This window comes from Bombina bombina, chromosome 12, assembly GCF_027579735.1.
Source record: "Bombina bombina isolate aBomBom1 chromosome 12, aBomBom1.pri, whole genome shotgun sequence".
In the NCBI taxonomy this organism is placed as follows: Eukaryota; Metazoa; Chordata; class Amphibia; order Anura; family Bombinatoridae; genus Bombina; species Bombina bombina.
In genome coordinates this window covers 122,229,975-122,245,325 of record NC_069510.1, presented here as the reverse complement: position 1 = coordinate 122,245,325, position 15,351 = coordinate 122,229,975, and the positions used below count along the sequence as shown (strand labels likewise).

The following is a 15,351-nucleotide window of genomic DNA, read 5'->3' as shown; positions in this document are numbered from 1 at the left end:
ACACAGTAATTGGTTACATAGTAATTTGTTTCACAGTAATTAGTTACATAGTAATTGGTTACATAGTAGTTGGTTACACACAGTAATTGGTTACACAGTAATTAGTTACATAGTATTTGGTTACATAGTAGTTGGTTACACAGTGATTGGTTGCATAGTAATTGGTTACACAGTGATTGGTTAGATAGTAATTGGTTACATAGTAGTTGGTTACACAGTGATTGGTTACATAGTAGTTGGTTACACAGTGATTGGTTGCATAGTAATTGGTTACACAGTAAGTGGTTACATAGTAATTGGTTACACAGTAAAGCGCTACATAGTAATTGGTTACATAGTAATTGGTTACACAGTCATTAGTTACACAGTGATTAGTTACACAGTAATTGGTTACATAGTAATTGGTTACACGGTTATTTGGTTACACAGTGGTTACACAGTGATTAGTTACATACTAATTGGTTACACAGTGATTAGTTACACAGTAATTGGTTACATAGTAATTGGTTACACAGTAATTGGTTACACGGTAGTTGGTTACATAGTAGTTGGTTACACAGTTATTGGTTGCATAGTAATTGGTTACATAGTAGTTGGTTACACAGTGATTGGTTACATAGTAATTGGTTACACAGTGATTGGTTACATAGTAATTGGTTACATAGTAGTTGGTTAAACAGTGATTGGTTACATAGTAATTGGTTACACAGTGATTGGTTACATAGTAATTGGTTACACAGTGATTTGTTAGCATATTTACATTTGAACTACAATCGGCTACAGTGAATAAGGTAAATATACTTATGCAGCAATTAAAGGGATAAAGGGTTCTAGCTGATCTTTACAGATATTTACTAAAGTGACTTTACTTTTTATTTGTTTATATTTGTCTGCTCTCAGATTTAGTAGCTTTGAAATGGTTTGGAAATAAAAGTTTTTTTCTTTGGGTTACACTTAAATAAAAAGGTTTAAACATATTAGCTGTAATGACCCTTATTGCAGTCAGCATCAGAGAGGGAACTGTCCATCATCTGCCTCCTGATACCGTGGTTCTCAGTGGTTGCTAGGCAACTGTATGCTGCCTCTGTGATGACTTTACAAGGATGTAGCATTGGTTAAATCTGATTCCTATTTAGTCTCTGCTGAAGTACAGTAATGGGGAGAGTTCTAGGGGACTCTGAGATCACCTGATTCCTGCTGTCTTGTCCCTAATAAAGTAGCAGTACCATATCCGTACCCCAGGCACCCAATATGCAAAGCTAATGCTGGATATATACATACTAGGGTGCAACACGTGCACGGCTTTGTATGGGTTCTATAAAACACCAGGGACTATTCTACTCCCTCAGAAGCCTGTACGTAACCCTTGTGTGTAGGTGACTTTGTGCCTTACTTCCCAAAATCATTTTAATGACTTTGTTTCAATAAAACCCATCAATGAAACTAATACCTCCCTGAAAAACTTGCACAACATCACAACTGGTCGCATTCATAAAGATATATAACCACCTCGTCCCAGCAACAAGTAGTGAGATCAGTTATTATCGTTTACTTATAAAGCGCCAACATATTACGCAGCTGTAATAATAAGTAAACAGTTATGTAGTATAATAATCATTAGACATTTTAATAAAACATAAGTATACAGTTATGTAGTATGGTAATCATTAGACATTTAGATCAATCATAAGGGTAGAGTGTCCTGCTGTTAACCATCTTTACATAAAGTTATCAACAGGAGAGGTATACTTGTGAGCTTACATTCTAAAAGGCAGTAAATGGGGAGGCTTAGGGATATGTAAGTTGTTTACATCATTGAACAGATATGTTTTTAAGGAACACTAGAAGTTAAATTATATTACATTGCATTAAATAAAAATGCCAGATTGATGTTATATAGGCACCCTACAACCCAATTGCATCCATTAATCACCCCTTTAAAATTGTAGATTTCCAGCCCTAGCTGCTGCAGCCCACCGGGAAATCTCCTGGTATCCTGGTAGGCCAATCCGGCCCTGATTGAGACTAGAGGAAAATCTGACTGAGTGAGACAAGGAGTTCCATATGATAGGTGCAGATCTAGAAAAGTCTTGTAGACGAGAGTGTGAGGAAGTGATGAGAGATGAGGAGAGAAGAAGGTTTTGGGCAGAGCGGAGGGGGCGGGACGGGGAGTATTTACAGACAAGGGCAGAAATATAGGAGGGTGCAATGTTGATGAGGGCTTTGTATGTTAGGGTCAAATACTGAATTTTATTCTTGAGGCTAAGGGAAGCCAGGGGAGGTGTTGGCAAAGAGGTGCAGCAGATGTGGAGCGATGCTTAAGGAAGATGAACCTAGTAGAGGCATTCATGATGGATTGCAGTGGTGACAGGTGGTATCTTACGAAACCAGAGAAGACAGAATTGCAGTAGTCAAGGCGGAGTGGATGAGAATCTTAGTTGTGTCTAAGGCCCGGATATTTAAAGCAACGACAGACTGATGAGAAACTGCCTTCCTTGCCTCGTCGGCCTCACAGTCCGTTGGCCTATCGATATATTCTAATAAAAGGGGCAGACCCGCGAAGGGCCGGCGAGTGGCGATATGTCTCCCATAGGATATAATGTAACATTGCTGACATTGCCACTTTTCAGCACTTTCTGCAGGGGTCTGTATTTGAAGTGTTCCTACACAGAACAGACAGTGCGCACACTGAAACCAAACACAGTTTCTGTGTCAGAACACTTCAAATACTGCCTGTGTGACCTAACTGTAACCAATGTCATGAAGTGGACCACCCCAGAGAACCGCTGGCATGAAGAAAGAAGAGGACCACCCAAAAGTTTGGATTTTAGGTTTTTTTTTTTAGTTTAGGAATTTTCTTTTTAGAATAGGGCTTTGATTTTTTTCCTAAAAGAGCTAATATCACGGTCTCGCAGCACTTTCCATCATTGGACTTAAGTGTAAAATTTTAGAGATATTTTTAAGGTGGAGGTGGCAGGACTAGTGCCGGATTGGTTGGCCGCCGTCACCGTAGGGCCACATCATTGGTTAGGGAGGTCACGGAGCAAGCCTTGTGCGCATGCATAGCACATTTCTCCAAGCCTGCTCCACTCCTGATGAGGGTGGGGGAAGGCCTGTGGTGGCATAAAATTGACCCTAGGCAAGGTAGGGGGGGGGGCCTGAAAGCAGGGCAGGGGGGTGCTGGGGCCAGTCTGCCAACATTTCCAGGCCCAGTCTGATTTCTCAGTCTGGCCCTGGGCAGGAGTTAGCCAAGGACTTAATGTGGGGAGCATTTTTATTATAATCTGCTGTGTCTATCTTGTATCCATTACATTATTTACTGCATAAAATTAGTTCCACTGTGAAGGACACTTGTGTCACACAAAATCCTTAAAACTGTTACAGAGCAGACAAATTACAAAACAATAGCGGCCACAAGAGGGGGCACTTCCCAGGGGTAACAGAGTCATGAATTCCGCGTATATATAGCTATTGTATTGTATATAGCTGCGCTTTACAGGAAACGTCCCAAACACGCCCCCAGGTACCCATGTTTAGCCTCTTGCACTGTCTGAGAGCTTTGTGAGACGCCTCTCGTTCAGCTAGACGAGTAATCTATAATGAGACTGACATGAGAATATTCTACACGTACACACATTTATCGCAAGTCCGGTTATTGCGGCTATAATTGTTTTACCTACTTAGCTACAGGTTCTTTTTTGATAAATGAGATCTCATGTATTGGGCAATTAATGCAACTAAAGGTCGGAAATAGCAGGAACGCTCACTGGCGAAACGCTGAGGCATTTAGGTGAAACATAATCTCAGCTTTATACTGAGACCCCTTGACAATCTTAAGAACCTCTGTAATTCTAAACCAATGACAAAATGAGTTTTACGTGTTTATAAAGCATCTATTTTGTGCGCTGCTTCACAATGAGCGAACATTACATTTGTGCGTTATTTATTTTTGTTTATACCAATGTGGTCTTAAAATAAACTAATACATCATAAAGCTTTTAGTTACAAAACTAGGAATACAACTAGCGTGCACTTTTGTGATTTCATCAGAAGATAAAAAGGTGTTTGACCTGAGAATATGTCTTCTGTTTGACGGAGCTCACCTGTCAGTTAACTAGATAAGATGCTTCACCACAAAAGGGAACTAATGCCTTCTAGTAGCACCATCTAATTATATTCTGAGGCACAGGAAACTGTTATAATTACTGAAATATTAAACAGCTGAGTGTTTTAAGAAATGCAACAAGTACATTAAACACATATTCCAGTACATATTATATTTACACTTGAGTCCATTTTAATCTGAGTACAAATAACCAGCCTTTGCATTCAGCTAACAAATGAGTTAAATGTATTTACAAGGGGAACACACATCACTCAGCCAATATAAACGTTTCCCTAAAAGCCATTAGGTCGCAGTTAGGTTTCTAACACTAAGTAGCAGAAAGCAATATTTATCAGCGCTGCGCCACGGTACAGGAGCTTATCTGTAAGCGTGAAGATGCTATTTACCAATCAGCAAATATACATGCATTAGTTGTACCTGTACATAGAACATTAGCCCCTAACAGCTTCCTAATGTCACCAGCTAGTTCATAGGCATAATGTCTTGCACAAACTTCTATAGAGTAGGAGTCCTTGCCCAGACTAAGGCTTGCCTTAAGGGCACAGTGCGGGCATTTGTTTTATATCCGCTGAGCGTGTGTCAGAAACCAAATAGACATGAATTCTCTTTTGACCTTTATTTAACGCTACATCAATCACTTACTGCATTTGTCCCACGCTCCCTCGAGGAGTCAAAAAGCAAATTCTATAACCTAGGTTTTTTACTAAATGCTGTAAAGCAATAGTCGCTTTAGGCAAGAGGTATATAATGTTTGTTTCAAAAATATTAAGAACATGGGGCCGATTTACTAACTGTCGGACGGACATGATCCGTTGTAGCGATCATCTCTGTCCGACATCGCTGAATACCGACAGCATACTCTGTTGGCATTTATCATTGCACAAGCAGTTCTGTGAACTGCTTGTGCAATGCCGCCCCTGCAGATTCGGTGTCAATCAGCTCGATCGTATGAGATTGGGTGGATTGAGGCCCGCAGCCTCAGAGGCGGCAGACTAATTAAGGAGCTGCTTCTTAACTCCTGTTTCCGGCGAGCCTGAAGGCTCAAGCGAAAACAGGGGTATACGGCCCAATTCGGCCGTGATAAATTGGCCCCCATGTTTTGTATGACACACAATTAGAACCGGTTCACATTATTATCTTTTATTTTTTTTCATCGGTCAATAGTGTTTAATCCAACTGAAGAAAATAAAATAACAAAATCCAGCAGTTCACAAAGCTGTCAGACTTTATTTTTGTGCTCATAAAACTATGGCTATGAAATACTTTTTTTTTAACAGCTTTCGGCTTGTCTTATGTGGCAGTTTAGGGGCTTAACTTTACATCTCACTTTCCTAGCTGTAAAGGGTTAAAATGCCCTTTATGACTAGTTTTTCAAAATTGAAATGGTAAATACATTTAAAAAATGTAAACCACAAATATTCAATAAAATCATATCAATAATTAGAAAAGATGTTAAAACTAATATCTTACAACAATGTTCTTATAAACATGATAATTTAATATATGTAATACTGAAAACATATACTATTAATTCCTAATTATATAAATGAATTGTTTAAAACTACCTAGCTTTATGTGGCTTTAACATCAATAAAAAAACAAAATACATAAGAGAAGCGCTGAACTGGGGACAGATGGTGCTTAATAACCCACCCTATGGGATGGTATCCCCCCCCCCCCCCGGGTGCAGCTTATTACTGCCCAGTCTGAATTTTTTACAGAAGAAAACTATCCTGTAGTATATCAGTCTGTCCCCATCCAAAAGGACAATCCAGCCCCAAAACTAATGCATCATGTGACAGCTATCAGCCAATCACAAAATGCATATACGTACATTTTGTGAATCTTGCACATGCTCTGTAGGAGCTGGTATCTCAGAAACTATGCATATAAAATGATTGTATATATTTAGATAATGGAAGTGGAAAGTTGTTTAAAATTGTCCTCTATCTGAATCATGAAAGGTTAATTTTGACTTTACTGTCCCTTTAATTGTCTCTGATATGTGACGTTTAGAGCATACACCCAACAGCAGATGTTGGCTAACACTAAAACCACAAGGTCTCTATGTTACATTCTACATTACCTCTCACATGCAGAACTGCAACATAATGGAATACATAATGGAATAAATAGAACGTTTTCTGTTAGGCCTTTATGGGGCTGGATTTACTGAATTCTCTAAGAAAAAGGGCGGAACGTGGAGAGGTCCCAGAGAGATGAGAGATGCCTTCCATATAAAATAATAATCGGCTAGATTACAAGTTTTGCGTTAAGGTGAAAAAGCAGCGTTATCAGGTCATAACGCTGCTTTTTCACGCCCGCTGCTATTACGAGTCTTGCAGGTACAGCTGTACCGCACACTTTTTTGGCCATGACGCAAATCAACTTACGCAAATTGCGTAAAGTCTTTATTCAATGGGATTTTCATAGCGCCAATATTACAAGCTTTTCCTGGGAGGCCAAAAAGTGAGCGGTACACCCTATACCGCCAAGATCCGTAACGCATTCTAAAGTCAGTAGTCTTACGCTACAAAGCTGTAACATGAAACTCATAACTAAAGTGTTAAAAAGTATACTAACACCCATAAACTACCTATTAACCCCTAAACCGAGGCCCTCCCACATCGCAAACGCTAAAATAAAATTATTAACCCCTAATCTGCCGTCCCCGACATCGCTGCCACTATAATAAACATATTAACCCCTAAACCGTCGCACTCCTACATCACAATCACTAGTTAAATATTATTAACCCCTAATCTGCCGCCCCTAACATCGCCGCCACCTATCTACATTTATTAACCCCTAATCTTCCGCCCCAACGTCGCAGCCACTATACTACAGTTATTAACCCCTAACCCTAACCCTAACGTAACCCTAACACCCACTAGCTTAAATATAATTAAAATAAATCAAAATAAAACCTACTATTAATAACTAAATAATTCCTATTTAAAACTAAATACTTACCTGTAAAATAAACCCTAAGCTAGCTACAATATAACTAATAGTTTCATTGTATCTAGCTAAGGGTTTATTTTTATTTTACAGGCAAGTTTGTATTTATTTTAACTAGGTAGAATAGTTACTAAATAGTTATTAACTATTTAATAACTACCTAGCTAAAATAATTACAAATGTACCTGTAAAATAAAACCTAACCTGTCTTACACTAACACCTAACCCTACCCTACAATTACCTAAATTAAATACAATTAACTAAATTCAATACAATTAGCTAAATTACAACAAAAAAACAAACACTAAATTACAGAAAATAAAAAACAAATTACAAGATATTTAAACTATACAAACAAAAATAAATCTCAGCGCTCCCTTCAACACAGAAAATATATGTTTGTGCACAATATTCTAGTAGCTCCCTCAAAGTAAGACTCTTCTTGTTCATAACACTTAAAATAACACTACAATAAATACTCCTAAAACATTCACTAGAAATAATTTAAATTACTATTTAAAATCCCATAAAAAGTGTCATGAAATATATTACCATATACAAAGAAGTATAATTTCCACTGAATGAATGTTGCAAAAAACTGGTACTTGATAATAAAAGTTCACAAGAAGTCTTTCCTCTGTCTTTAGCTTTGTTTTGGTTCAGGCTGCTCAGTGTGTGGTCCGGATCTCCTAGTCCCGGCAAAGAGAAGGTAACTGAAAAATACAAAAACACACAGCGCCCACCGATTCAAAGTAGCTTTATGAACAATTTATTTGATCACCTAAAATAAAAATTTCACACTTACAAGATGGCAGTGTAAAACAAGCCCTTCTTATATATGACAGCCGTAGTCCGTTAGTCCTTTAGGTTTGTCTTAGCCTGCATGTCTTGGATCCCTTCACTGTATGTTTCACCGCTGTAGCTGTTTGTTTTCTTTCAGCAGCACTTTCTGTTGTTTACCGCTGGCGGTTTCATAAAACCGGGGTTCCGACTTCAGCTGGCTTTGGTCACTTCGGCAGATTCACTGGCTGTCCCTTAGTTAACTAAGTAACTAAGGGACAGCCAGTGAATCTGCCGAAGTGACCAAAGCCAGCTGAAGTCGGAACCCCGGTTTTATGAAACCGCCAGCGGTAAACAACAGAAAGTGCTGCTGAAAGAAAGCAAACAGCTACAGCAGTGAAACATACAGTGAAGGGATCCAAGACATGCAGGCTAAGACAAACCTAAAGGACTAACGGACTACGGCTGTCATATATATGAAGGGCTTGTTTTACACTGCCATCTTGTAAGTGTGAAATTTTTATTTTAGGTGATCAAATAAATTGTTCATAAAGCTACTTTGAATCGGTGGGCGCTATGTGTTTTTGTATTTTTAAGATATTTAAACTAATTATACCTAATCTAATAGCCCTATCAAAATAAAAAAAACACACCCAAAATAAAAAAAAACCCTAGCCTAAACTAAACTACCAATAGCCCTTAAAAGGGCCTTTTGTGGGGCATTGCCCCCAAAGAAATCAGCTCTTTTACCTGTAAAAAAAATACAAACAACCCCCAACAGTAAAACCCACCACCCACACAACCAACCCCCCAAAAAAAAACCTAACTAAAAAAACCTAATCTCCCCATTGCCCTGAAAAGGGCATTTGGATGGGCATTGCCCTTAAAAGGGCATTTAGCTCTTTTGCAGCCCAAAACCCTAAGCTAAAATAAAATCCACCCAATACACCCTTAAAAAATCCTAAAACTAACCACAGAAGATCCACTTACAGTTTTGAAGAGCTGACATCCATTGTCAACAAAGCCGGGAGAAGTCTTCATCCAAGCGGCAAGAAGTCCTCAACGAAGCCAATAGGATTGAGGTTGCATTCTATTGGCTGATTGGAACAGCCAATAGAATGCGACCTCAATCCTATTGACTGATTGGATCAGCCAATAGGATTGAAGCTCAATCCTATTGGCTGATTGCATCAACCAATAGGATTTTTTCAACCTTAATTCCGATTGGCTGATAGAATTCTATCAGCCAATCGGAATCTAATGGACGCCATCTTTGATGACGTCAGTTAAAGGAACATTCATTCCAAAGAAGACGTCGTTAGAAGAGGATGCTCTACGCCGGATGTCTTGAAGATGGACCCGCTCCGTGCCGGATGGATGAAGATAGAAGATGTCGTCTGGGTGAAGACTTCTGCCCGTCTGGAGGACCACTTCTGCCGGCTTCGTTGAGGACTTCTTGCTGCTTGGATGAAGACTTCTCCCGGCTTCGTTGACGATGGATGTCGGCTCTTCAAAACTGTGGATCTTCGGAGGTTAGTGTTAGGATTTTTTAAGGGTGTATTGGGTGGGTTTTATTTTTAGCTTAGGGTTTTGGGCTGCAAAAGAGCTAAATGCCCTTTTAAGGGCAATGCCCATCCAAATGCCATTTTCAGGGCAATGGGGAGATTAGTTTTTTTTAGTTAGGCTTTGGGGGGTTGGTTGTGTGGGTGGTGGGTTTTACTGTTGGGGGGTTGTTTGTATTTTTTTTTACAGGTAAAAGAGCTGGCCCTTTTAAGGGCTATTGGTAGTTTAGTTTAGGCTAGGTTTTTTTTATTTTGGGTGGGCTTTTTATTTTGATAGGGTTATTAGATTAGGTGTAATTAGTTAAAATATCTTGTAATTTGTTTTTTATTTTCTGTAATTTAGTGTTGTTGTTTTTTTGTAATTTAGGTAATTGTATTGAATTTAGTTAATTGTATTTAATTTAGGGAATTTATTTAATTGTAGGGTTAGGTTAGGTTTTATTGTAAGGCAGGTTAGGTTTTATTTTACAGGTAAATTTGTATTTATTTTAGCTAGGTAGTTATTAAATAGTTATTACATAGTTAATAACTATTTAGTAACTATTCTACAAAGTTAAAATAAATACAAACTTGCCTGTGAAATAAAAATAAAACCTAAGCTAGCTACAATGTATCTATTAGTTATATTGTAGCTAGCTTAGGGTTTATTTTATAGGTAAGTATTTAGTTTTAAATAGGAATTATTTAACTATTAATAGAAGGTATTATTTATATTTATTCTAATTGTATTTAAGTTAGGGGGTGTTAGGGTTAGGGTTAGACTTAGGGTTTAATAAATTTAGTATAGTGGCGGAGACGTTGGCGGCGGCAGATTAGGGGTTAATAAATGTAGGTAGGTGGCAGCGATGTTAGGGGTGGCAGATTAGGGGTTAATAATATTTAACTAGTGTTTGTGATGCGGAGTGTGGCAGTTTAGGGGTTAAATGTTCATTATAGTGTCGGCGATGTTGGGGCGGCAGATTAGGGGTTAATAAGTATAATGTAGGTGTCGGTGATGTCGGGGCGGCAGATTAGGGGTTAATAAGTGTAATATTAGGGGTGTTTAGACTCGGGGTTCATGTTAGGGTGTTAGGTGTAAATATAAATTTAGTTTCCCCATAGGAATCAATGGGTCTGCGTTATGGAGCTTTACGCTGCTTTTTTGCAGGTGTTAGACTTTTTCACAGCTGGCTCTCCCTATTGATGTCTATGGGAAAATCGTGTACGAGCACGTACAACCAGCTCACCGCTGACTTAAGCAGCGCTGGTATTGGAGTGCGGTATGGAGCACAAGTTTGCTCTACGCTCACTTCTTGCCTGTTAACGCCGGGTTGATAAAAACCTGTAATACCAGCGGTGTAGGTAAGTGAGCGGTGACAATAACGTGCAAGTTAGCACCGCACCCCTCTTAATGCAAAACTCGTAATCTAGCCAATAGTTCTCTAAGATACAGAATCTCACAGCGAAGATTGAAGTTAACAGGCCAGCGCTTAGCACAGTTATAAAGTCTCAGTTTGCAGAAAATACAGATTAAACAGAAATGTTTTACTACAATTTAACTTGCTTTTGCCACTAGTTTAATATATATAACTTTTCTGTCAGTTAAATAAATGTATGGTGAATTTTGAACAAACATAACCAGCATACAGCTGGTGAGATAAATAAGTGTAAAAAGCCTAGATAATATCATGAGAATTGTTAGAGAGATTCAGACATGCCTCTTCTATTTGTCCTAGGGAACTGTATCATGTGACAATCATTAGCCAGTTACAGACTCATATACGTATACACTGTATACCCTTGCACATGCTTAGTAGTAAAATGTGAATATAACTGTGTCATGTGACAGCCATCAGCCAATCACTAACTCAGATAATATATACTGTGGGCATTTGCACAGGCTCAGAGGCCTGCTGCATCTGTTGTGTTATATAGCCTCATGGCACATGTGATATATTCTAATAATAATGTTATAAACCATAATACGCTACATGCTTTATGTTGGGGTGATGAGACAACAAGACCTGTACAGTTAATATGAGTGCCTAAAGCCAGAGTGATCAGATAGCACCTCTTCCTGTGTGTTATACACCTATGTATATATCTCTGAGGTCTTCTGTGTCTGTTGTGTTATATAGCCTTATGGTACATGTAATATATTCTAATAATAATGTTATAGACCATAGTATGCTACATTATTCATGTTAGGGCTGATGAGACAACAAGACCTGTACAGTTAATATGAGTGCCTAAAGCCAGTGTGATCAGATAGCACCTCTCCCTGTATATTATACACCTATACCCTGAGGCCTGCTGCACCTGTTGTGTTATATAGCTTTATGGTGCATGTGATATATTCTAATAATAATAATGTTATAGACCATAGTATGCTACATGATTCATGTTGGGGTGAGTGATGAGACAACAAGACCTGTACAGTTCATATGAGTGCCTAAAGCCAGAGTGATCAGATAGCACCTCTCCCTGTGTATTATACACCTATACCCTGAGGCCTGCTGCACCTGTTGTGTTATAAAGCCTTATGGCACATGTGATATATTCTAATAATAATGTTATAGACCATAATACGCTACGTGCTTCATGTTGGGGTGATGAGACAACAAGACCTGTACAGTTAATATGAGTGCCTAAAGTCATGTACAGTTAATATGAGTGCCTAAACCCAGTGTGATCAGATAGCACCTCTCCCTGTGTGTTATACACCTATACCCTGAGGCCTGCTGCACCTGTTGTGTTATATAGCTTTATGGTGCATGTGATATATTCTAATAATAATAATGTTATAGACCATAGTATGCTACATGATTCATGTTGGGGTGAGTGATGAGACAACAAGACTTGTACAGTTCACATGAGTGCCTAAAGCCAGAGTGATCAGATAGCACCTCTTCCTGTGTGTTATACACCTATGTATATATCTCTGAGGTCTTCTGTGTCTGTTGTGTTATATAGCCTTATGGTACATGTAATATATTCTAATAATAATGTTATAGACCATAGTATGCTACATGATTCATGTTGGGGTGAGTGATGAGACAACAAGACTTGTACAGTTCACATGAGTGCTTAAAGCCAGTGTGATCAGATAGCACCTCTCCCTGTGTAACATCCTGCACCTTTAAGGACCTCTGATCATCCCTCTATATAAACCTGGTCTTCCCAGAATACCTTGCTTGGTATTCTGGCTTCGCCCATACTTATCAGCCTCTCTATGTTCCTTGCTCACTATTTCCTAGTGACCTTTTTGTGCCTTCATTCTCCCCTCCAGGATTTGTGGAGTGATTTCCTCTGTGACCGCTTTCGTCTTACCTGCACCATCTGAACAAAAAGGTCACTAGGAAATAGTGAGCAAGGAACATAGAGAGGCTGATAAGTATGGGCGAAGCCAGAATACCAAGCAAGGTATTCTGGGAAGACCAGGTTTATATAGAGGGATGATCAGAGGTCCTTAAAGGTGCAGGATGTTACACCCTGTGTGTTATACACCTATATCTCTTAAGTCTTCTGTGTCTGTTGTGTTATATAGCCTTATAATACATGTGATATATTCTAATAATAATGTTATAGACCATAGTATGCTACATGATTCATGTTAGGGGTGATGAGATAACAAGACCTTTACAGTTAATATGAGTGCCTAAAGCCAGTGTGATCAGATAACACCTCTAACTGTGTGTTATAAAACTATACACCTGAGGCCTGCTGCACCTGTTGTGTTATATAGACTTTTGGCACATGTGATATATTCTAATAATAATGTTATAGACCATAGTATGCTGCATGATTCATGTTAGGGGTGATGAGACAACAAGACTTGTACAGTTATATGAGTGCCTAAAGCCATGTACAGTTAATATGAGTGCCTAAAGCCAGTGTGATCAGATAGCACCTCTAACTGTGTGTTATAAAACTATACACCTGAGGCCTGCTGCACCTGTTGTGTTATATAGACTTTTGGCACATGTGATATATTCTAATAATAATGTTATAGACCATAGTATGCTGCATGATTCATGTTAGGGGTGATGAGACAACAAGACTTGTACAGTTATATGAGTGCCTAAAGCCATGTACAGTTAATATGAGTGCCTAAAGCCAGTGTGATCAGATAGCACCTCTAACTGTGTGTTATAAAACTATACACCTGAGGCCTGCTGCACCTGTTGTGTTATATAGACTTTTGGCACATGTGATATATTCTAATAATAATGTTATAGACCATAGTATGCTGCATGATTCATGTTAGGGGTGATGAGACAACAAGACTTGTACAGTTATATGAGTGCCTAAAGCCATGTACAGTTAATATGAGTGCATAAAGCCAGTGTGATCAGAGGGCACCTCCCCCTATGTGTTATACACCTATACACCCGAGGCCTGCTGCACCTGTTGTGTTATATAGCCTTATGGCACATGCAGCTATAATAAAAAAATTATCCGATTTGGAGCCTCATGTGAAAAAGTTGGACATTTTGGAATAACACAACAAAACTTTGGGTTCTTACTCACCAGAATCAGGATTTTGGTTTCTTTTAGCGAGGTACAGTCCCTGGAATCCTATCTGCGGACACTGAAGCTCTATCACTCTGCTGGAATCTGATTGGGTGCTGATCAGTCTTGCTGTCATTTTTCCGCTAGGTTGGGCAGCTTCATGTCTGGAGTTAACCTTCTCTTTGCTGGAGCTGAGATCTCTGTGTATATGCTGCCTGGTAACATAGAGACAAACAATGTATAATGTGAGCGTGTCCCTATGTTCTATTCTATTTGTTTAAAAAGGCAATAACACAAATTATAATCTGATAATGCACCTTCATATCTGAGTAGAATTTTGCAATGAATAATGCAGCTTTATTTTGTCAAACAAGCGGTTATGCTTTTTCTTTTCAATGATATCCCTGTCCCCAGAACAAAAGAAGCCTTGCTGATCAATCACAAACTAATACGCAGATATAGGGGTATATTTATTAATGTGCGAGATGACATGATACAATGTAGCGTATCATGTCTGCCGCACATTGATAAATGCCGACAGCATACGCTGTCGGCATTTATCATTGTACCAGCAGTTCTTGTGAACTGCTTGTGCAATGCCGCCCCCTGCAGATTTAGCGTATCATGTCTGCTGCACAACGATAAATGCGATAAATGCTGACAGCATACGCTGTCGGCATTTATCATTGCACCAGCAGTTCTTGTGAACTGCTTGTGCAATGCCGCCCCCTGCAGATTTAGCGTATCATGTCTGCCGCACATCGATAAATGCGATAAATGCTGACAGCATACGCTGTCAGCATTTATCATTGCACCAGCAGTTCTTGTGAACTTCCTCTTCAATGCCGCCCCCTGCAGATTTGTAGCCAATCGGCTGCTAGCAGGGGGTGTCAAACAGCTCGATCGTATTCGATCGGGTTGATTTCTGTCCGCAGCCTCAGAGCAGGCGGACAAGTTATGAAGCCTCCATAGCATGAACTCTTTTTGCAGAGACTGGGGTTACTTGCTTCATATTAGTCACTCAAACACATTCTTTTTCAGCTAGAACATACAATTAAACAACTTTTAAATGCTGTTTTCAACTTTGCTTTATTCGCTGTGTAGAAGCAGCAATGCACTACTGGGAACTAGCTGAACACATTGGTAAGCCAATAATAGGTGGTATATGTGCAGCCACCAACCAGCTGCTAGCTCCCAGCTCCTGAATCTACCTAGGTATGATTCTCAACAAAGGATACCAAAAGAACAAAACAAATTAGATAATAGGAGTAAATTGGAAAGTTGTTTACATTTGCCGCTCTGTCTGAATAATGAAATACATTTTTGGGTTTCCTATCCCTTTACTAATACTTTGTTAAAGGGACACTGAACCCAATTTTTTTCTTTTGTGATTCATATAGAGCATAACATTTTAAGCAACTTTCTAATTT

The 15,351-nt window shown here is 39.0% G+C and overlaps 1 protein-coding gene across 1 annotated transcript in view; it reads right to left on the bottom strand.

Annotated features, from left to right (window-relative positions):
- Positions 1 to 454: 454 nt before the first annotated feature.
- LOC128642701 (uncharacterized) overlaps positions 455 to 15,351 on the bottom strand; it is a 70,305-nt gene continuing 55,408 nt past the window's right edge. The window contains exons 9-10 of the mRNA XM_053695479.1: positions 13,940 to 14,136; positions 455 to 777 (exon numbers count right to left, since the gene is read on the bottom strand). Coding sequence (XP_053551454.1) covers positions 455 to 777; positions 13,940 to 14,136 — 520 coding nt within the window. The remainder of the gene's footprint in view (positions 778 to 13,939; positions 14,137 to 15,351) is intronic.